This window comes from Trachypithecus francoisi, unplaced genomic scaffold (assembly GCF_009764315.1).
Source record: "Trachypithecus francoisi isolate TF-2019V2 unplaced genomic scaffold, Tfra_2.0 Lachesis_group10, whole genome shotgun sequence".
NCBI lineage: Eukaryota > Metazoa > Chordata > Mammalia > Primates > Cercopithecidae > Trachypithecus > Trachypithecus francoisi.
Genome location: NW_022681455.1, coordinates 72,266,314 through 72,290,308, shown reverse-complemented (window position 1 = coordinate 72,290,308; position 23,995 = coordinate 72,266,314). Strand labels below are relative to the sequence as shown.

The 23,995-nt window shown below is 37.8% G+C and overlaps 2 protein-coding genes across 2 annotated transcripts in view; both read left to right on the top strand.

The window, feature by feature from the left end:
* TMEM30A (transmembrane protein 30A) overlaps positions 1-4,606 on the top strand; it is a 33,079-nt gene extending 28,473 nt beyond the window's left edge. Inside the window, exon 7 of the mRNA XM_033217692.1 lies at positions 1,248-4,606. Coding sequence (XP_033073583.1) covers positions 1,248-1,441 — 194 coding nt within the window. The 3' untranslated portion in view covers positions 1,442-4,606. The remainder of the gene's footprint in view (positions 1-1,247) is intronic.
* An 8,884-nt stretch (positions 4,607-13,490) lies between these two features.
* Positions 13,491-19,329, top strand: LOC117087463 (cytochrome c oxidase subunit 7A2, mitochondrial). Its single transcript, XM_033217693.1, has 4 exons — positions 13,491-13,781; positions 16,176-16,265; positions 17,055-17,139; positions 19,132-19,329. Exons 1-4 carry the CDS (start codon positions 13,617-13,619, stop codon positions 19,188-19,190), a joined length of 399 nt encoding a protein of 132 aa, XP_033073584.1. The 5' UTR covers positions 13,491-13,616; the 3' UTR covers positions 19,191-19,329.
* The last annotated feature ends 4,666 nt before the right edge of the window (positions 19,330-23,995 follow it).

Below are 23,995 nucleotides of genomic sequence, written 5' to 3'. Positions count from 1 at the left end.
AAAATTAGCATCCAGAAAATCTCTAGAGAGTAAGGGCACATTTAGCAACCTGTAGCCTAGGGCACAATGAAGGGAAGTCTGTGAAGCACTGAGGAATTCTTAGTTGATAGATAATTGCCACACAGGAATTCTGCAGCAGGGTCCCAACTTTGAAAGAACTATCTAAAGGAATGCATGATATACGGCAGATTGAGAAGACTTGATAAGACAGAAATTTGGACCTGCAAAACATCAAGGGTTAGTTATCAAAATTGGGCATACGGTGGGAACTGAAGACTTCTAGAATGAAGGCAGAAACCTGTTTCTTTAGGGTTGGGATACTAGAGAGAGACTAGCATGGGCAATTTGATACTGTATCCCACAGAATGTTGGGTTAGCTAGAGGTCTTAAAATCATTCCTGCCTTAGTTTAGGGTTGATTTAAGAAGTTAGCAGAACCGAACCTGCCATTGGGAGTTAGGGACCCATAGGGACCCATCTGTGGGGATGGAGAGTTGAAGAAACTAGAGAAACAGATAGGGCCTAACCCTACATTCAAAAGATGCTTTTGAAAAAGTTGTAAACTTTTTGCATGGAGACTTGGTTCTGGCTTCTTTGCTACCTTACCTCTTGCAAAATTCTACAACTGGTCCATGTAGATAATTCATCTAGTATACTGGTGCCCTATTTCCTAAATCTCCTTAACAGCCCACCCTTCACTTCCACCGTTAGCTATCAGCTGTGTCACAGAATGGGTTTTGCCATTGCTCTAAATCAGCAAGTTAAAACTTTGTTACACTTTTTGACCTTTTGCTCAGAGCCTTTTCTCTCATAACTACACTCTTGCTACATGTGCTGTTTGAGCTCACAGAGACTTCTAGTCCCTGATTTTTCCATTTTCTCCTGGTCTGTCAGTCTCCTTGTGTGGGCTTCATTGTTCACTTGAAGTATTTTTTTCACGTTGCATTCCTTTGAGGCCTTTTACCCCTTCCATGTAATGAGAGCAAAAGCACCCAAGAAACTACGTAACCTTTACATTTTGTTTGTTTTGGTAAAATATTTTGGCTTTTACTACTGACATTTAATTTGCTAAATCAGTCTTTCAAGATAATATTTTCTGTGTGTGTGTGATTTAGAACATAGGAGTAAGGTACCTGTATATCCTAGAATTACACAAATGAATTACCAACAATTAAATGGCAACTTTTAAAATTGTATTTTAAGCATCAAGTAACCAGAGATGGAAAAATCTTCCTATACCCCCTTCAGATTACCCTGTACATTATTTTGATGGACGAAAACGGATGATCTTGAGCACTATTTCATGGATGGGAGGAAAAAATCCATTTTTGGGGATTGCTTACATCGCTGTTGGATCCATCTCCTTCCTTCTGGGAGTTGTACTGCTAGTAATTAATCATAAATATAGAAACAGTAGTAATACAGCTGACATTACCATTTAATTTTATATTATGAAAGCAAATCATCTGCATGTGCATCAAGGCCAGTCCTATTCAACCTAGCTTTTGAATGCTGATGTCTGGTTAGTATGTCATTTTGAAGTTGGCACATAACTTTTCTAAAAAAAAGCAGTCTTTGTTGTTTGCTTCTTCCCTACGGATGACTTCTGAAAATATATGACGGGTATAAAAAAATTAGCTATATTGATCATATCAACACTGTAATTGCTGAAATGGCATTCTAATGTTTGCTTTTTATTGGGACAGGCCACATGATGCATAGAGCCTCTTTCATGTGACTTGTGTCTACTGCTTAAATCTTTATGCTGTGTTGATGATATTATATTGACATATGATGCTATATATGTGTATGTATTTTGTGGAGAAAGGGATTACAAGTATGAGTATAACGACTTGCTAACCTTTCAGGATTCAGAGAAAGATGAAGAAAGACCATATCTAAATAATATACTTCATCGTTTTCATGTGTATAAATGCTTAAAATACCATCTTTGTTGAGGTGGTTTATGTATCCAGTTTATCCAGTACAGTTATTTGTCAAGCTTAGCTTTGATTTCAAAGGACATGCTTACCTTATCTAGCATAAGAATTAATGCTCATGTCTGCAGTGGTTGGGTAGGTCCTGCTTAGGAGAATTAAAAAATTTCTCTTTCCATTTGGTTAAATGTTGCAGTCAGGAAAACCCCAACTCACTTGGAATGTTGTCATATGTAATCATTTCCCTTGAAGCTTATGCTTTATAAGGGAAGAAATAATTCAGGTGATATGGGAAAACTGCTTGGCAGAGCTTCATCTTCTGCCTCAACTGTAAACCACATATAAATGCTTAATGGAGACTATTTTCATTCTTGTGATATTTAACATTCAGAAAATTACTTCAGCTTTGGAAATACCTCAGGCTGTTTTTATTTTGCAGGTAAGTGTTTTGACTTAAGTACTAATATTCCAGAAATTTTTGAAAGCAGTAACCTTAATTTCCTATGTATTTCATTCTACTTTTGCATATAGGTCAAATAGCAATGTGTATGCACATTCTCTTTAGTTAATGCACCAATTGTTTTGGTTGATTTTCCTAAGACATACTTTAAAAAGATGTTCTGTAAATTTCCTAATTAAATTATGGGGATTTTGGAGTATGTACATGATAAATTATAATATGTATATGGTTGAAGTTATTTTATTTTTTACTAACTGGAATTATTTTAATATTCCTTATTGAATAAATGCTGTAACTTGTTTGCTATGGAACTTATTCTTAAAGTTCTAGTTAAAAATAATTTTTCCACATGCGTGAAAATGTATGTATTAATCAGAGGTGGCTTGATTATATTGAAATTGCTTTTTTGTTGGTTTTTTTTTTTTTACTGAAATAACTCATGTTTGTGTAGAAGAATGCCTGTTTATTCAGAGTTTATATTTTCCTTCAGTTATATTTTAAATCAAAAGGCCTGGGTAATGTATACTTTTGATTAATATATACTTTTTTAAAAAAACAAAAAGCAATGTAATGGTTAATAGTAGAAATGTGCCACACTTTTCAAGTTTTATGTAACATATGAAATTCAGTTAAAAGAATGTGTATTTCATAATGACTTTTAACTGGTAAAAATATTACTTGCACGAAGTACTTGATGTATGGTTATCCTGAAATTTTTGAGTATTTGGTGCGTTCTTTGTCTAAAAATAGTCTTTGTCAGTCCTTCAGAATGTTATTTATTCTGAAAATTGTGTCCGTCTTGCACTTGGCAGTTTATTTTCTGGGATACATTGTTGGGGGAGAGGGGTTTCGCCAGTCTTTCCAGATTGAGTCTGTGCTGTTTAAGGAGGACTACCATCCTGCAACTCTTTTTCTAATTGGGGCACAAAGAGGATGTCAGTAAAGAAAAGTTGAAGAGCCCTTTCAGCACTTTCTCATCTGTGGAGAAGATAGAATCTTAAAATACATTTGGAGTTTTATCTGTTTTACAAGTGCATTGATGGCCTAAGTTCCTCCTATTTTCTGCTGTTTGATCTCTAAGGAACTCCTGTTGCTAAATATGAAGAGTATGGAACATTCATATGATCTCTGTGAAGCATGGTGGGAGGGAAGACATTTCTTTCTCTTATAGGGTTTATGCTCAAATGTCATAGTCACCTTTCAAAGAATCATGTTGCATTTTAAATGCACCCAGCTTAAGTAGAAGGCATTGAAGGATGCATTAATTTTGAATTATGAAAAGATTCCCAGTTGAAGAAATTATTCAGTAAGTAAAAGCTAAGAAATTTCATTGAAATCATAAGGCAGTTTAAGCATAAATTGATAAAAATAGCTGTGTACTACTAATTCATAGAAAATCTTTCAACCAAGAGTCAAGTGAATATCATTTGTTTATTGGCTAGTGAGTTTCTTTGTAACCTTGATTTTATTAAGTAATATTCAGTTGGTATGTCCTATGTTAATAAAAATTAACAAAATTAATTTTGCTATGTTCAGGTGTCTTGATAAAATAACAACGCCCCAGTGTTGTTGCTTATGTTTAGCACTAAATTTTAACACAGGGTCAGTGAGTCCAGGTTTTAACTTCTTCATGCCTGGATGGGATGAAATGTAATTCATTGTTAAATTAATGCATATTTGTATTTATTAATCACTGTGACAACATTAACCATCTGTTCTTACCAGGAAGTGGTCAGATTATCATCTGAGTTACAGTTAGACTGGCTAAGTTTGGCATTAGATCAAGGGGAATGTCCGGTAAACAGAGAGGTAAGGATGATGAAAATAATGAAGTGGGGTACACAGGAAAAACCTGACTAGTGAGGAAGAGCAGCTGAGAGATAGGGTCAGTGAATGTGGTTCAGCCTGCTACCTCTCCTGTCTTCATAGAAACATTGCCTTAGAATTATTGTATGACACTTTTTTTGTTGGTTAAGCTGTAAAGTTTTGTTCTTTGTGAACATGGGTATTTTGAGGGGAGGGTGGAAGGAGTAAGGAAGTGCTCCTTTTATAAGAATTTTGATGCATGAGTGTCTGTTGTAGGGTTTGGATGATCTAGTAAAGTGTTTTAGAACCCCTTTTTATCCCATGCACCGTTCGGTAAACATAAAAATCACAATTCTGCTAATGTCATTTGGAACTTCAAAATAAATATCTTGTCTAAAAACAAATCAGACAATGGTGGCCTTATTTCCTTTTATATATCTATAAAATGTGTCAAAGTAACGTGTACACAGTTTTAAAAAATAAAATAGTAAGTTCTAAAGGCTTTATGATAAAAAATAGCAGTACCTGCCTGAACTTTCCTTCCCTCCCAGAGGCAATCACTTTGACTTCAAAAGTTGTTTCTTCTGTTATTTATCTTAGTGTATCTAAATAGTATGGCTATTATGTTGCTTGATGTTACAATTTTAGACATTAATGTCTTCTCAGTAATGTTACATGATGATTTAGCTCTCTAACACACATACTTTGCCTTCTATTATATAGTTACATCATAATATTTAGTAAACATATTAACTTATTTAATTATGACTGTATAAATATTGTATACTCTAGGGCAAATGTAACATGATTTTCTTTTGCATAATTTTATTTTTCCTGGAATTAATAATTGCCTCATTTTAAACATTTACATAACTTTCTACAAAACCTTAAAAATTATCCAACTTCTCTGTCAGGTCTGCCATGTTCCCATCACTAGTTTGAAGGGTTTTTGTACCCAAATATCAGATAAGGTCCCTGTTTTTAACCAGAGATGTCTCTGCTGCAGTTGTCCTTCTATGCCAGTCTGTATGGTTGCTCTCTTGGCCTACTATACAGTGATGATCCCATGACCTCCCTTTGTCATCCTGTGTTGGACTTCCCATTTCCTAGTTTACTTTGTTTACTAGAGCACTTCCTAAAACACTTATAGCTTCCTAAGAAATAGTATATGAAAGTTAAATTTTTTGAGGTCTTAAATGTCTAAAACACCCTTTTTCCATCCTCACATTTCATGGATAGTTTGACTACACATGCAACTTTAAATTAAAAATAAGCTCTCTCAGCGTCTTGAAGGCATTGCTCCACTCTTGTCTAGCTTCCATCGTTACTAATGAGAAATTTGAACATATCTTAATCAGATGTTGGACTTCTCCTAGATTGGTGCTTAATTTTCTTCTCTTTTTCTCCAGTTGTTTCGATGCTATTATCTCTGTTCTTTCTAGGAAAAGTACTTAATTTGATCTTGCAACATTATCTTCCTTGTATTGAATTTGTAGCACATTTCTAAAAATATTTTAATTTCTAGAACTTCTTTCATTTCCATTGTGTTTCCAAAATATCCTACTTAGTTCATAGATAAAATATCTTATTTTTCTGAGGATATAGATGTATGAATATGTATTACTACTTTTGTTTACTGCTCTATTAAAAACACCAAGGTTTTTTTGTTACTATCTGTAATTTGTAATTTGTTTTTTTTCTTGTTCATATAGGTGAATTTCCTGTTATTTTTGGCTAGTCTTGGCAATATATGAGGAGACCCAAAACACTATTTGAAAGCTTTGTGTTTGTGGGCAATACTTGAAGGGGTCTAGGGAGGTTCTATTTCTTACTGCTTTTAACTCTGCTTCTTCCTTGTCCTCCATCTCACCTCCTGATTTCCACTTCACACATACTTCCTTGTATCTGTCCCTCTCCATATTTCTTTCACTTAGTTGTCTCCCATTTATTTCTCCAGATAAAAATTCTCTGGTCTTCTACCTGTGAGAGACAGTGGTGGAAGTGAGAGATCATATTTTTATGGCTAAGAGGAGTAGGGCAGAGAACTTTGGGGATCAGGCCATTCTGTTGTATATGCTTTCAACTAGACATTTTCAGGCCTGTCCCTGCCTGCACTCTTTGCTGTAACTTTTACCTCCAAATCTGAGCTGCTCAGGGACTGTGGAATCAGTCAGCATGCTTCTCACTGGTATCCACCTTGTAGTCCCTCTAGATTGCAGCTTTCTCTGTTCAGCTCAGTCATATTCCATCTGCTTTCAGTTTTCCAGAAATTTGTTGAAATCATTTGTCTGTTGCTGCCTCCTCTCTTTCAAATTTTGGGCTCATATCTTTTTAAAATTGTTTTCCAGATTATCGTATGGTAAATTTTACTTCTGTTCTGGTAGCATAGTTTTTTGAGTTTTAACACCAGAGATAAAGTACCATCACTCACTCCCCAAAAAACTCCTCATACTATTCCTTTGTAATCATTCACCCTTCCCCCCACTCATAACCCTCAATTTGTTTTCTATCCCCATAGTTTTTTCTTCTAGAAAGTTCTAAATAGGAGCAATGCCATATGTAACCTTTGAAACAGCCTTCTTTTCTTTAGCATAATGGCCCTGAGATTCATCCAAGATAATGTGTCTTATCAATAATTTTTCTCATATTTTTCAAATTTATTTCATTTTACTATAGTGGGATGGAGGAGAGATAAACTCGGGGGGCCAATCTACTATCTTAAATCAGAAATACCTTGAAGCAAATATATCTTTCACTTTTTGTTGATTTTATAATGTTTTAAAAAAAATCTTAAAAGATAAACTTGTTATTTAAGTGGTATTAATAGGAGCTTGTCTGTTCGTATATCACAAGCTTTTCTATACAGGGTAATGTGGAAAAAGATTGAACTCCCCTTACATCCATTTCAAGCTTATTATGCCATTTTGTTTCAAGCACAGAATTGCAGACAATAGCTTTACAAATATTTGTCAAATTGCAGTATCAGTGGTGTAAAGTAACCCCAGGGCATGTTGTCTTGCCTTTTCACAACAAACTTTGTGAAACAGTATGTCCTTTATATTTTCTTGTCATCTTCTTCAGTCAGGGTCAGGCCTTCACCTCAAGATTATACTGTTTGTACTCTGTTGACTGTCACCTATGTCTGAAAGATTCAGTAGAAACAGTATGGGTTTCAGAAGTAGGCTGATACGGCTCCTATACTTACAAACTGTACCTTGCAATTGCTTAAATCTTCTAAGCCATTTACCTTTCCTTGTCTGTAAAATAGAGATTTCAATACCCATTTGGCAGATTTTGTTTTGAGCAATAAGGAAAGTGACAGATAAAAAGCATTTAGCACAAAGCATAGAAAAATAGATATTCAATGAACAATTCCCATTCTTTTCTGTCAAATCAAGTGAACTCACCCTTATATTTTTTTGCTCCATTATATCTTTTTGCTCCATTTGATAGGCATTTTCCTTCCCTCTCCTTTAGGATGTGGCTTCTGTGAATGACTCTCCTGATTTTTTTCCCCTTATCTGTTCCTTAGTCTCCTTTGTATATTCCTTAATTATACTAACCATATAAAATGTTGGGAGTTCTTTGAGATTGTGTTCTATGCCTTTAAGTTACGCATTCTCCCTGAACAATGTTAAGTACCTTATTATTTCTGTTGTCTTTACACTGACTGACTTCTCTATCTTTTCTTGTGCCTTGACATCTGTCTTGAGCTCTAGATTTTTCATTATTAATCTCTCGAGAAATGAAGGTTAATAATGAATTAACCTAAGTTAATAAGGCCCAAGCAGCAATCATTCCACACAAGCCTTGGTTTAATAAGGTCAAAACAGGAATAATCTCACACCAATCTGAGATTTACATTCCTCGTTATTGTGAATGGTATAGCCAACCACCTTGAGGTAAGCCAGAAACCCTAGCTCTCTTCTCCAGCTGCCCAATCACTGTATTGTGTTGAGTTTTGAATGTTCTTCCTTTTAGTTGGGTCTCTCATCCCTCCCCTTATCTACATCTCTCTTGATTATTTAGTTTAGGTTTTCCTTCCTCCTTGGATTACTATGAGAGCTTTCTGACAGACTCTCTGACCCTAATAACTCATGTCCAATCCAGCCTTTCATTACTAGAATGATCTTGAAATAGAGCTCTGATTTTAACAGTTTGCTATTTGAACCTCTAAGTAGCCCTTCAGGATGTTTAATTCATCCCTGAAATCAGCCTTCTACTATTACCTCAATTCTTCATTTGTTCTGCAAACCAAACCATTTGCAATTCCCCAAGACACCTGGCCACCCTGTCTTCTTTGCCTTTGCAAATGTTACAGCTTTTGCCTAGATTTTTCTTCTTACCCAACCTTTCCTCCCATCATAGTTTTTGAGTTATTTTAACAGCCACCCAATGATGATGCATACTATCATCTCCATTTTAAGATAAGAGAAACTGAGGTATAAATAGATTATGTATCTTGCCTTCAGTCATGTCATTACCACTAAATGGCAGATTCAGGATCTGTCTGACTTTCAAGTTCTTAACAACAGTATTTTTTTTTTCTCTTTTCACTCCATCTAGGCCTCTGTTTTTACAGTTCCTGCAGCGCATCAATGCTTGATTCCAAATTCAGATTGTTAATCATGTTCTTGTCCTAAGTCTGGAATGACTTTTAATTTCTGCTCCATTTATTCTACCAGACCTTGCCAAAATTGTCTTTTTTTTTTTTTTTGAGACAGAGTCTCACTGTGTCACCAGGCCAGAGTGCAGTGGCGCAATCTCGGCTCACTACAACCTCTACCTCCCGAGTTCAAGCGATTCTCCTGCCTCAGCCTCCCGAGTATCTGGGACTACAGGCTAATTTTTGTATTTTTAGTAGAGATGGGGTTTCACCATGTTGGCCAGGATGGTCTCGATCTCTTGACTTGTGATCCGCCCACCTCGGCCTCCCAAAGTGCTGGGATTACGGGGTTGAGGCTGTAATCCACGCCCAGCCCCAAATTCTGTCTTTTTACAACCATAGCCCACTACTTTCTTTGAATTTCTCATACAGCTCTTTTTGTACCAGTTACTTGGAGAGTCATTTATGTCTGCATCAAATTTACTGTTATGTATGATATTCCTAATTAGATCATATTCTCCAGAAGGTCAGAGACTTTAAAACAATATTCCCTTGAGTGTATTACAAAGCGTTACATTCATAGTAGGTAGCTGGTAGATTATTGTTCAATGGAGAGTGACTCATGTTCATGTTGATGAAAATAGTCAAACTCTATAAAATATTTTAAGAGATTTATTCTGAGCCAAATATGAGTGACCATGGCCTGTGACACAGCCCTCAGGAGATCCTGGGAACATGTGCCCAGGGTGGTTGGGATACAGCTTGGTTTTATATATTTTTGGGAGGCATGAGACATCAATCAAATACATTTAGGAAATAGATTGGTTTGGTTCAGAAAGGCGGGGCAACTCAAAACGGGGGGGAGGGGGGACTTCCAGGCTATAGGTAGATTTAAACATTTTCTGGTTGGCAACTGGTTGAGTTTATCTGGAATCAACAGAAGTGTTTAGGTTAAGATAAAGGATTAAGTTTTATTGTGCAGACGAAACTCTCAGATAGCAGACTGCAGAGAGAGCAGGTTATAAAATGTGTCTTACCAGACTTAAAAGAATGCCTGGCTCTTAGTTGATTATCTCCTGGATCTGGAAAGGAAAGAAAGAAAACACAAGGGAAAGGGGATTCTCTATAGAATGTGGATTTTTCCCACAAGAAACTTTGCAGGGCAATTTCAAGATTTGGCAGAGAAACATGTTTTTGGGGTAAAACATTTTGATTTTCTTCCTCGTTATGCCAGTCAGATGGGAAAGTAAGTCATAATATACAGGGTTAATTAAAACCCATCTGATGAGAATTTGTGGTTTGTAGGGCAGGACTCCCCAGACCCCTTAGATAGGAATTTGGGCAAGATAAAAAAAAAAAAAAAATCAGAGCTTAGTTCTCATTTATGAAATTGTTTATCATAAGGACTTTAGAGTTAGAGAAAAAGATCATCAGGAGTTAGTCCAACTACTTAAGTTTAATGATGAAAAGACTGAGGCTTGCAATTAGATGAAGTATTTAATAATTAACTAATACAGCGACTAAGACAGCAACTGTTTCCTGATTTCCAAAGGTGACTCAGAATGTGATAAAGTATGGAATTATATTGAAATTTATCTTTTACCTAACCAGTAGTTTGTAACATTAAAGTTCACATGAAACTGTTCTATATTTTTATAAAATTGGAAGTGGATTAAGCATGGTTCTAGAATTAACAGATGTGTGTACGCACACACATCCAAATCACAGAAAACTATTCTGGCTTCCCTCTGTTTTTGTTATTTATAGATTCTATAGGCAGGATCATAGTCAGGGTTATCTTGTCTGCTTTTTAAAGGAAAAAAAATGATTGGGTAACTGCTTTGGTAATTTTGCATCAGTAATTATGAGATATTTTCACTTAGTACTTTCGCATCTGATGTCCATCTTACTGGCAAGACTTAAACCATGACCTACGTCAGGTTTCCGACATATTTCCCACATATTCCCCCTGCCAATTCTGTCATACTGTTACAAAACCCTCTGGAGTAAGTGTTTTCCAAAGGAACCATTTTCTAATTTTCTAACATTACAAAAGAGCAAGGATAAAAGAACCCCAAACTGATGTTTTGGAAGCAATCTATTTTGAAAGTAACTTCTGGTTCAGAGGATGAATTTTTAAAAGTGGTAATGTTTCTAGTGTGCCTAGGAAGATCCAGTAAAGTTTGTTAGGTACCCAGGCAAATTTCAGTCATTTGTATGTCAGGATAATCACAACTTACAGAAAAGGAGCAAGGCGATAATGAATGAGGAACCCTGGGACTGAAAACTTTTGGAGGGAGTACAAGTACTAAGACATGTTTTGAATTTTTATACTCAATAATCCATTCTTTTGTGCAGGATACAGTTCATTCATTTAACCAATGTATATTGAGCATTTTCTGTGTGCCAATTACTATTCTAGATGCCAGGGATACATAAGTAAACACAACCGAGTTTAGAGCAGAGTCATATGATCCCACTTAAGTTCTTAAAAGAATCATTGCTGTGTGGAAGATAGTGGAAGAGTGGAAACAGGGAAACCCGTTAAAAAGGCTTTTGACATAATCGGAACAAGAGATGATGATGGCTTGGCCAGTAGTAGTAGTAGTGTTGGAGATAATGAGAAGTGGTTCAATTCAGATTATATTTTGAAGGTGCAGCCAATGGAAATTTTAAATAAATTGATTTATAGAGTATGACAGAAAACAAAGTTTAAGGCTTGAAATAAGGAAAATTGCAGAGGACAAAGTTTGGGAATAAGGAGTGGAAAGTAGAATTCAGTTTTGTTTGTAAGTTTGAGATGCACGTTAGCCATCTAGGTGGAGATGTCTTAAGTTAATGGGAAAGGCCAAGCAGGAGATAGGTGAGAGTTGTCAGCACATGAATAGTTTTTCTTTCCTAAAAAAATTCTTTTTCTTCATACAATCTACAGGAAGTGGGAGTAGTAGTTCAATGTTAGATGAAATCACAAAAGGGATGAATGTAGAAAAAAGGTGAGAAACAGAAATTTTAGAGGTTAAGAGGACGAGGATCCAGGAAAGGAAACTAAAAGGAGCAGCCGCTAAAACAGGAGAACCACTGAAGGAGTACTATGGAAGCCACTTTAAGACCATGCTTCAAACTATCATATTCTTTCTTACTTGTATGCTTTACCTCCAAATTAAAAAGTAAAAGTATATGGTGAGGGACGGATTCGCTATGTTAAATGCTGCTAATAGACGGAGAAGGTGAAAATTGAGCCTCACAATGTATTTAGCAACCTGGAAGCTATTGGTGATTCTAAACAAAAGCAGTAAAAGCCTGCCCAAAATGGGACCAAAAAAAGCTTAGGAGGAGGAGAAGGAGAGACAAGTGTAAAGAAGTCTATAGGATGGTAATGGAAATCAAAGGAGTTTGTTTGCTTTTAATATGGGAACGTGTTAATAGATGGAATGATCCAGTAAAGGGGGAAATTGTACTGAATAACATGAATATAAGAATCTGTGTCTACTTCAGGATCTATTTAATGTGAATTCATGGCTTTTTGGACAGAGTCATAAGCTGCTTAGATCTGTCACCCAATGTAATTAATTCATGTATTAGTGAATACTCCCTTTAGCAGTGCTAGCGGATTGGTAAGAAATCCACATAATCTCTGTGCTTGAGAAATTTACAATCTAGAGTTGGCTAACTGGAGAAAACATAAGAGAGTGCATACAACTAACAAATTCAGGTTACGGACAATGTATTTAAACCCCCACGCCCTAGCTATTGGCACGTGGTAATTTTGTCCAGAGTTTTGGTTACATGCATAATCCAGAGGGGTGTAGAAAATCAGGTCCTTTCAGTCGCAATCTAAGGAAGACATGAATTGGGGTGTTTATAAGCCTTGGGGAGGAAGAGAATTTTAACTGGGACTGGTAACTTGGTGGGCCCACTGACATACAGTAGAGTGTGAAGAAGAAAACCCCAAGGATTACAAAGAATAGTTTTAATATTACTAATTTTTATCATTTGCTGAGCCTATGGGTTTCTTATTTGAAATGGCAATCAAATAATTTGTAAGAGTTTGTAGAAAGGTGGAAAGATTATTGTAATACAGGGTAGATATTTGCGTTTGTACACACTTGAGGGTAAGCACAAGAAATAAACACTTATAATGGGGATTACTTAAGCGAAATGGATGACACCGACAGCCTTTCTGTACAACAAATAATTGCTGTGCTTAACTCCAGTAATGAATGTAGTGCCCTGCTGGATCTGGGACAGCAAGACTTTTGAGTCCAGATGCGCCATCTCATTTCTTGTCCCCCAACGTTTCCTCAGAAGCGAGCGAGCCGCTTCCACAATATGCGACACTGGAAGAGCTTCTTGCTTGGGGAGTTCTGCAGCAGTCGAAGGTACAAGATAAAAATTGTTACCTCGACCTAGCTCTTACAGCATATTCTCAACACAAGGAACAGTAATGTCCCGTAGCAATTCCTTCGGTGGAAAAAACTATCCGTGTTTTGTATTTTATGAGGCCTCACAGCTGTATTTCGGCCAATCCAGTCTTTGTTCACTTTCTAGCGGCTTAAAGGTTGCCCAGTTTTACGCCTTCTCGCTCAAAACAGACACTAGCTTTCTTTGATAGCCTGGTCCCACACTGACTTCATCTAAGCTTATTACATTCGTCTCACAAATCGTTTGCTTTTTCCCCAGCCTTAGCTCCAGGGATCAGCCGACTGAACTTCCTCGAAAACCTCAGGAACGAGATCACGGGACTGAGACGGCGAGCCGGCTAGAGCGGATAGGGCCGCACTGCCGCTCTAGTTTTTCTTTTGCTCTCTATGGTTAGGAGCGCAAGGGTCTCTTCGGCCCGGAAAGATTTACGTTCCCGAATGCTTACGCAAGTCTCGGAGGTAGTTCCGGTTCCGGCGTGGCCATTTTCGTTGCTGGTGTTAAGTTGTGGTGGTTGCTGGTCAGTAACAGCCAAGATGCTGCGGAATCTGCTGGTGAGGAGCTTCTCGTCTTGCATTCATGATGGGGGCGAGGGAGTGGAGAGAAGGCTGAGGCACCATGACAGAAAACCCTCACCTGGGAGGGGTGCAGAAGGCGGCTAATGAAGTCACCTTGATTTGTGTCCTTTTCCCCTGACCTTACTTTCCCTTCAGTCTATTCTTCTCGCCCCAGGCCGTTTCTGGGTAGATGTAAGGAGTGTAGAGGCTGGAGAAGTGAACAGAGACTTGTGGGTTAGACCCGTCTTGGGTTCTTAGGCACCACCCCTAACCCTGTCGGTCACTGATGAGGTTAGTAGCTCCGATCTGAGTAAAACCAAGGACCAGGTGGGGAATGTCTGACACCAAGCAGAAAGGTGTTCTTCTGGTACCGAAAGGCTTTAAGTTTCAATGGTTTTGAGCTTTGCCAGCTTGAGAAGGCAGCTTAAAAACCAAGCCATTCATTTTGGGTGGAACTTTAGGAATAGTCATGGCTGAAGTGCAGCGTTACTTCCGTCAGGCTATTGTGCATTTTCCTTCACCCCTCCACCGACTTTGAGCATGTGAAATATTTCCCCAAATTTTGAAAAAGAAAAAAATGCGACAATGAGTATTTTATCTTTTAAATTATTTAATGGAGTTTTGCTTCATTAAAATCCTCAATGTAATTTATTTTTAAAAATCGAGAGCACATTTGTTTCATTATTTAATTCAACTGGATATTTAATGCAAGTCTCTTTAAAAGATGTGTACCCTATTTAAAATTTTTTAGGAAAAACGTAATGAAAGAAGCATTTTAATTGAGAATAATCATGCCAGTCTATTTGCTGTCAAGTAATAGGTTTTTTTTTTTTTTTTTTTTGAGGCATAGTCTTACTCTATTGCCCAGGCTGGAGTGCGGTGGCACGATCTTGGCTCACTGCAATTTCCATCTCCCAGGTTCGAGCGATTCTCCTGCCTCAGCCTCCCAACTAACTGGGATTACAGGCGCTAGCCACCAAGCCCGACTAATTTTTGTATTATTAATAGAGACGAGGTTTCACCAAGTTGGCCAGGCTGGTCTCCAATCCTTGACCTCAAGTGATCCGCCCACCTCAGCCTCCCAAAGCGCTGGTATTTCAGGCATGAGCCACCGCGCCCGGCCCCCTTTTTTTTTTTTTTTTGAGCGGAGTTCGTTCTTGTGGCCCAGGCTGGAGTGCAGTGGCGTAGTTTGGGCTCACTGCAACTTGCGCCTCCTGGGTTCAAGCCATTCTCCTGCCTCAGCCTCCTTAGTAGCTGGAATTACAGACGCACGCCCCCACGCCCGGCTCATTTTTGTATTTTTAATAGAGATGAGGTTTCACCATGTTGGCCAGCTGGGTCTCAAACTCCTTACCTCAGGTGATCCACCCACCTCGGACTCCCAAAATGCTGGGATTACAGGCGTGAGCCACCGCGCCTGGCCAAGTAATAGATTTTTTCTTTTCTTTTTTTTTTTTTTGAGATGGAGTTTCACTCCTTTTGCCCAGGCTGTAGTGCAGTGGGACGATCTTGGCTCACCGCAACCTCTGCCTCCCGGGTTGAAGCGATTCTCCTGCCTCAGCCTCCCGAGTAGCTGGGATTACAGGCATTTGCCACCGTGCCCGGCTAATTTTGTATTTTTGGTAGAGACAGGGTTTCTCCATGTTGCTCCGGCTGCCCTTGGACTCCAGATCTCAGGTGATCCGCCCGCCTGGTAATAGATTTTTTTTGTTTTTTGAAACGGAGTTTTGGTCTTGTTGCCCAAGCTGGAGTGCAATGGCCTGATCTCGGCTCACCACAACCTCCGCCTCTCAGGTTCAAGCGATTCTCCTGCTTCAGCCTCCCAAGTACCTGGGATTACAGGCATGTGCCACCACGCCCGGCTAATTTTGTATTTTTAGTAGAGACAGGGTTTCTAATGTTGATCAGGCTGGTCTTGAACTCCTGATCTCAGGTGATCCGCCCGCCCCTGCCTCCCAAAGTGCTGGGATTACAGGCGTGAGCCACCACGCCCAGCAGATGTTTGATAATATGGTACTATATTATGAAAATATTTGAGCTTAGTGTATTTTGGTTAAGCACTATTTTTGTAATATGTGTATGTCAATATGTTTGCATCAAAGATTATAAAATGTTACTGGTTCTGTTCAGGTAAAGATCATGATTTTATTTTTTGGTTAGAATCTGTATGAATTGTTTCTTGAGTATGTTGTTTGGAGACTGCAGAATGTAATTCGAAGGCCAGAGGATGGATGACAAATTGAAAAGCCTGGATGCTCTTCCATGACTTTGCTACTGACAAATCAGATATGCTTCAAGTCTCAATTTACTTTTTCTATAATATGAAGGACTGAAAATGGTTTTGAAGGTTTCTTTAGGCTCTAAGTCTGTTTAATAATATTTTCATTTTAGGCTCTCCGTCAGATTGGACAGAGAACCATAAGCACTACTTCCCGCAGGCATTTTAAAAATAAAGTTCCAGAGAAACAAAAACTGTTCCAGGTACTGAAGTATTTTATAGGAGCTTGTTACTTGTAATAATTAGATTACCAAAAGGTAGAGTGAGGATAAACAAGTATGTGTATAAATTAGATCATATGACAATATAAACATTACAAAATAAGTCAAGGACATGTGCCATACTCCTAATAGTGGTTGTCTCTTGGGGAAAGACCTGGTGGAGCAGAGCAATTTACCTTTATAAGTAGTTTGATTATGAGTGATTTTTGTTTTATTATGGTTTCTAGCTTTTCCCAAATAAAACTTCAAGTGATTAAAAATACTTGTATCATATGTACATAAAAATAAATACTTTACTGGACAGATGTACTAAATAGCTACTTTATGCTGGATTAGATGCTAGGGATATAATTTAGGGTTATAAACCAAAATCCCTTCCCCACTTTTTAGGGAAAAAAAGGTTCCTATGACTAAATCTAATGTGTAGCAATTATTGATTCTTTTATATTTCAGTTATATTAAAGTTGTTGAGATCAGTGTGTATGTTTTATAGCTTTAATGTTTATGTATTCTTTGGAAAGACCATCATTAATGGATCTCAAATTAACGGTAAAAGAAAAATGCTGACTTTTAGTAAGAGTTCTTATTTTAAAAGTAGTACGAGTAGAGACAGAATAAAGAAAATTGTAGGTCTTATAAATTTTAATACTTAAAATACTTTAATTATAGGGATTTAAGGAGCTATATCATTTTATATGCCTGTTCTTTTGAAACTTAGTTGGAAATGAGTGAGGCATCTATTATTGTCTTTTTTTTCTTTTTTTAATCTAGGAGGATGATGAAATTCCACTGTATCTAAAGGGTGGGATCGCTGATGTCCTCCTGTATAGAGCCACCATGGTTCTTACAATTGGTGGTAAGGCCTTTGGAATGTTTGAAGGTTTATAGAAAAGTAATAGTAATGATAACTGATAACTTTATTGCTTTTGCTATGCCAGTATTTTAATGCAGGCAGTCTGTCTGCAGAATTTGATATCTTACTATGTCTCATAATGATTCAAGAGGATGACTGATACATACTGTATAAGAGCATTTTGATGTCTTTTTTTGGAAACGGAATTTTGCTCTTGTTACCCAGGCTGGATTGCAATGGTGTGATCTCAGCTCACTGTGACCTCTGCTTCCCAAGTTCAAGCGATTCTCCTGCCTCAGCCTCCCGAGTAGCTGGGATTACAGGCATGCACCACCCCGCCTGGCTAATTTTGTAGTTTTAGTAGAGATGGAGTTTCTCCATGTTGGTCAGGTTGGTCTGGAACTCGCGACCTCAGGTGATCTGCCCACTACGGCCTCCCAAAGTGCTGGGATTACAGGCATGAGCCACTGCACCTGGCCTTAATAAAAAAATAGCACCAATAAGATTTGATGATTATCTTGTGATAGAGTTGGCTTTCTGAGTACCATTGATGGTAGTGAAGGCTATAGTTCAGTCAAAAACATCCATTATATCCCACCTCTTATAGCAAGGGTCTTAAAACATTTTGACTGTGATGCAAAATAAAAGCACACTTTACATCTAAACTCTGTACAGATATATTTATGACAAACAAAATTTATATGGAACAATACTTTTACTGGAAGGTAAAGAGAAGGGAATCTATATTTGAGTGATTATTTTGTACCCATCATATTCATAGGAATGCCACATACTTGAATTTCTGTAAATCTTGCATGAAGTCTATAATATGTCTTCATTTTAAAGATGAGGAAACTATGTTAATTACCTGTTTGGGAAACTCTGCTCTCACATCACAACAATCAACATGGAAGACCTCTATTGCCAAATGTGTGGGGGTTTTTCCCTACACGCCATGTAATGGACACCAGCTAGGTGTCCTCCAATTCAGTTTCCACACTCTCTACTGTGAGATAGCATCAGATTCCACAGGTTGATGGCAGAAGACTGTCTCCTCCTTCCCACCAGTTACAAGTTTGGGTCTCTGGAACTTCTGACTGACTGACTTTAAGTTGGGGTTCCCACAATCCCCTCACTGGGGGAACACATTTACCAGTTTATTATAAAAGGTATTGTAGGTGGGTGTGGTGGCTCACGCCTGTAATCCCAGCACTTTGGGAGGCTGAGGCTGGCAGATCACCTGAGGTCAGGAGTTCAAGACTAGCCAGGCCCACATGGTGAAGCCCTGTCTCTACTAAAAACACAAAAATGAGCCGGGTGTGGTGGCACACACTTGTAATCCCAGCTACTCGTGAAGCTGAGTCAGGAAGATTGCTTTAACCGGTAGGCGGAGGTTGCGGTGAGCTGAGATTGTGCCACTGCACTCCAGCCTGGGCAACAGAGGGAGACTGTCTCAAAAAAAAAAAAAAAAGATAAAGTCCTAAATTCCTTTTGGCCAATGTGGCCATTTCTTAGACATTCTGGTAAATAGTTTTTAAAATGAGATTCCAGTTATCAGCTATTTTTTACATTACATTTGATTACTTTAAAATTATATCACTCTTCCTTTTTTTACATTCACTTTAGGGAAGGCTTGCATATTTTGAAGTCATTTTTTTCTTTGCAATTTGAATTATCCTTAATCATCCTTAGCATTTCTCAGGCAATCTTGGGTTAATATGGAAATAACGTTTGTTTATGTTCTTAATCTTATTTTTAAAAATTTTTGCATTTTATGTTGACAAATATATTATTGTGCCATACTTTGTTAAAACTACATTAAATATATTTTACATATATTTATTTAAAATTTTGCCAACACCTATCAAAATACTTTTTTGTGTTCTAAGTAAGGTAGTCTTAATGCAAACTTACAACTTTTAAACTGGAATATTAAATTTATACACTTAGATCTCAGAATTTCTGGTTAGGTTCTTTTTTGTTTTTTTTTTTTAGGAACAGCATATGCCATGTATCAGCTGGCTGTAGCTGCATTTCCCAAGAAGCAGGAGTGACTCCAATCATCCCAGCAATCACTTGGTTCAGTTTCATTCCGCTCTCTATGGACCAGTAATCTGATAACCGAGCTCTTCTCTGGGGATCAATATTTATTGACTTGTAGTAAGTGCTGCCAATAAAGCAGTCTTTACCATGCTTTGTCTGATTTTATCATTTTTATGCCAATAATTTCAACTTTTGGTCAGCCTTGTAAATCTTAGGTAAGGATCAAAGAAATGATTCTTTTGCCACAAAACATATACAAAAATGTATAAAGCAACATTATTGTGATATTATTTTAGTGAAATTTTACTTTTAACAGCTCAAAATTAGAGTCTCAATTTCTGCCTCTACTTAACATTTGAATGCATATTGCTTTTTCCCCCTACCCACTCCAGTATATCTTGGAATATGCTAGAACCTGGGAGTAGTGGAAGCAGGTTATCTTTGGCTCCTGGGGTCTACATTTCTTTCTTTCTTTTTTTTTTTTTTCTTCCTCTCAGCTATGTGAGTGTATGCTTAAATACTGGATATATCCCACAGCTTAGAATTAGGCTTTAGTAGAATGATTTTGTAAAATATTTCAGTATTTGTTTTTTTCTACACTCAGAGTGGGTTCAGGTAGGTTTCTGTCATCAGGAACCAACCAAAGCAGGATAGTTACTGGGCTCCCCAGCTATCATACCATCTAATGGAGCCAAAACTCTTATTTACCCTAAACAGTAGTTAAGTGCTTAATAAATGGTAGCCATTATTGGCTTCTCATAATAGGAATGGTTCAAAAAGGTCTACTTAGGGAACACAAAATGCAGATAGATACAGAGAGTATAAGAATCATAAAAAGAATTACAATGCTGCTCTAGGCAGTTTGCTTCAGGGTTTGCAGAACCCTTCCTGCTTTGAGAGAACTATGCATGAAGTTGGAAATTTCATAGACTTCAAGTTTGGGACTCCCTTTTCCTGGATCCTGGTGTGCATCCATGTGGAGAGTAGCATCTTGTGAACCACTTCAGGACTTTTCCTCTATATATATGGAGATTGGTGGCTCACGCCTGTAATCCCAGAACTCCGGGAGGTCGAGGCGGGTGGATCACGAGGTCAGGAGATCAGACCATCCTGGCTAACACAGTGAAACCCCGTCTCTGCTAAAAATTAGCCAGGCACAGTGGTGGGCGCCTGCAGTCCCAGCTAGTTAGGAGGCTGAGGCAGGAGAATGGCGTGAACCCGGGAAGCGGAGCTTGCAGTGAGCCGAGATTGCGCCCCTGCATTCCAACCTGGATGATATACCGAGACCGCGTTTCAAAAAAAAGAGATACAGAGTGCCTACTGTGTACTACCGTTTACGGTTTTAGGTGCCTAGGAATCATTGGTGAACAAAGGCAGATTCCTCCTGTCATGGAGTTTATGTTGTAGAAAGGGGTGGTAGGAAAGACAGTTTAAAAATAAATTGCACTGTTGGTTAAAAGATAAGTTCTATGGAAAAAGACCAAAGGGGAGAACTGACGTGGGTGTGGATGGTTGGTTGCAGTATTAAAGTTAGGGTAGGCTTCAACAGGAAGGTCAGATTATTTTGAGACATCCGAAAGTGAACTGGTCAGAAACAGTCATCCCTCTGTGTTAGAAATTGGTTCTGGGACCTCCCACGGATATGAAAATTTGTGAATGCCCGAGCCTTTTATATAAAATAGTGTAATGTTTGCATATAACCTATGCACATCCTCCTGTATATTTTAAATATCCTAGGTTTGTTATAATACCTGATGCAGGATAAATGCTATGTAAATATACTGTATTGTTTTGGGAGAAGGACCAATAAGAAAGTGTGTATGTGTTCAATACAGATTCAGCCATTTATTTTTTGCCAAATATTTTCAAGCTGTTGGTTGAATCCACAGATGCGGAACCCATGAATATGGTGGGCCAACTGTATATGGGCAAAAGGCTCTCTAGGAAAAGGAAACAGCTTAGAGCAAATGTCCTAAGGTGCCTGGCATGTTCAAAGAACAGAAAGGCAAGAGTAGATACCACTCAGTGGGAGAGGGAGAAGAAGTTAGTAGGGTGTGGGCCACATCAAGTAGGGCCTTGTAGGTTATTTTAAGGACTTTGGCTTTTGAGTGACATGGAGAGCCCTCATAGGATTTCTCAATGAAGAGTAGACTTACATGTTTTAAAGAGGACTAGCCTGGTTGTTGTGATAAAACAGACCATAGGGGGCAGTAGTAGAAACAGGCAGATCCTTTAAGATGCTTACTGCATCAACTTAGATGAGAGGCGATGAAGGCTAAGAGCAGCTGTTAGCCATGAAAATGATGGAAAGTGTTCAAATTATGAGCAGAGGAGGATCTTTATCATTCACTTAAACCTTACCTTTCCTCATCCATCCATCCCACAATTTCTTATTGAGTATGAGAGTCTACTTTGTATAAAGCACTGTTGTAGGCTCAGAGAATACAGCTGTGAAATAGATGAGCAAGCTCCTTCATGGGGCTTACATTCTAGTCGCTGGAGATAGAAAACAAATAATTCATAAGCCTGATACTGTCCTATAGTGGGAACTGCAGATCAACAGGGTAGTCTATTAGGAGGAATAGTGCAGTGGAAGCTAGAAAAGGGCTGAGTAAAGTTACATTTGAACTGAGACCAGAAGAAAAGAAGGAGCCAGCTAATAGAAGAAAAGCATTCCAAGGAATGGGAAGAGGAAATTGCTTTGCAGGGACGAATTGCAGAAAGAGGACAAGTGTTGTGGAGCATAGGGAGCTGGAGAAAGCAGCAGTTGTTCTCTCTTCCACAGTGACTAACACAACAAATGGTCATGCTACTACACACAGGGTCTAGATAGATTTGTTTCTGGTTTCGTAATATGCAACACGATCTCATAACCATAATATTGATTTAGCAAGAATCCCAAATATAAATTAATGTAGACAATCTATCTCAGGCAGTTATCGTTACTATTATTAGTAAGAACTGGAAGCTGAGAACATACAGAGATCAAATACACAATTACGTTTGAACTAGAACTCAAACCTAGATATGTCTTATTCTGAAGCCTGTTGTTTATCTGTTTTGTACCATGTTACTTCCTAAATGCAGTAAAAAGAAAAAAAATACTTAGGATAATTTTACTTGTTGCTTTCCCCATAAACTTTATTCCTTTTGAATATTGTTATATTCGTGGTTATGTTTGATGAATTAGCATCATAAGAATTGGCAATTTTTTAATTTTGCTCTTCTCTCAGACTCCTGTGAGTCTGGCTTTGTATCTACTCCAGTTGCCTATTTCTATTGAAATTATAGTTTTACAGCTGCTATTTACTATCTGAAAAGAAAACAAAAAGCAAAAAAAAAAACCCCACCAGCTTCTACAAGTCGATACATTGAAAGACTCATCTTATTAATGAGGAAAACCAATAAAAACCTAAGACATTTTCTACATTTTTATCTCAATATAATATACTGGAGGGAAAAAAGGATTAAATGTTCACAATTACATTGCTTGGAAACTAGAAAACTGCCTACTGAAATAGTAATTGTAAGCCAGGCACAGTGGCACGTGCCTGTAATCCCAGCTACTTGGAAGCTGAGAAGGGAGAATGGCTCGAGCCCAGTAGTTGGAATCCAGCCTGGGCAACATAATGAGACTGTCTCTCAAGAAAAGAAAGAAACGTTAATTTTAAGGCATACAGGAAGTCAGTTAAAGGAAGGGAAATTCATAACATTAGATATTGCAGACTTAGTGCCAGAATATATGCATGTATGTATGTATGTAAATTTGGATTTGAGTGTTGATTTCTAATTATCAATGTTCCATTAGTATAATGTAAGATGGGCTATTTCTTGAATTCTGAAATTATGCCAGATCTTTATTGAGCTCTTGGAGGAGGCCATCATCTTCCCTCTGGGAGCTGCTAAAAATATTCTCTAGCATTGTTTTGGTGGCTAAAAGCTGGTATCCTTGTTTGGCCTTGTTTTTTCTCTTTCCAGTCCATTTTACCCCAGTGAATGCACTTAACTAGAACAGCCTATGACCATTAACATTTGGATGCTCTCCCTACAGTGCTTTTTCCTAAAATATTACCTGCTTTGGGAAATCAGTATGCAGTGAACCATCTTGACTGTTTTGGTCACAAAGACGTATCTTTACAGTTGATCATTTCCCCATCTTAATTCTATCCTAATGATCGTTAAAATGATTTCAAAAAGTTTTCTTTCCACTTTAGTTGGACCATACAACAAAGGAACTGACCAGGAAGTCCCAGTCAAGGATGGAGCCTGGAGTCTCTTTTTTGTTCACCTCTGTCCATATTTATCAGAAAAAGTCTGGACGAAAAGCAACAGACAGAATCCCTTTACAGAATTGAAAGACAAAAGCAAACAAAACAAAACAAAGAGATGTATTTCTCAAGAAGTAATTTCAAACATGAGTTTATTTCTCAAAACTTGAAAGAGTCCCTATGTTCATTTCCCAAAGCTGTAGCAGCCTAACTTAAATCATAAAGTTTTGATAATTGGTTTCCAAATCAAGCCTTTTAGTTGGTAGAATTTATTTTTTTTGTTTTAGGTGATTATAAAGTAGGCTGAGAAAAAGAAGTGGAGTTATATAGAAAATTTAATAAAGAACACCATGCATATATTGTTATTTTAAAAACTTTCTGATTATAAAACTCATTCATACATATAGTAGATACAAAAGAAAGAAGAATACTTCTGATAGTGTTCAGCTCTTTGTCCTGTATATAAACAACTGGAGCACAGGAGTGTTTTAGGACTCTCTCCATCTCTTGTCGTGGCTCATCCTTTGAAATTCCCTTGTTGAGCATGG

Excerpts from the sequence above, each read along its gene's own strand:
- LOC117087463 (XM_033217693.1), top strand. The coding sequence starts at position 13,617 with ATGGTTAGGAGCGCAAGGGTCTCTTCGGCCCGGAAAGATTTACGTTCC. Across the intron at positions 13,782-16,175 it reads AGATGCTGCGGAATCTGCTG|GCTCTCCGTCAGATTGGACA; the intron begins GTGAGGAGCTTC and ends TTTTCATTTTAG. Across the intron at positions 17,140-19,131 it reads CATGGTTCTTACAATTGGTG|GAACAGCATATGCCATGTAT; the intron begins GTAAGGCCTTTG and ends TTTTTTTTTTAG.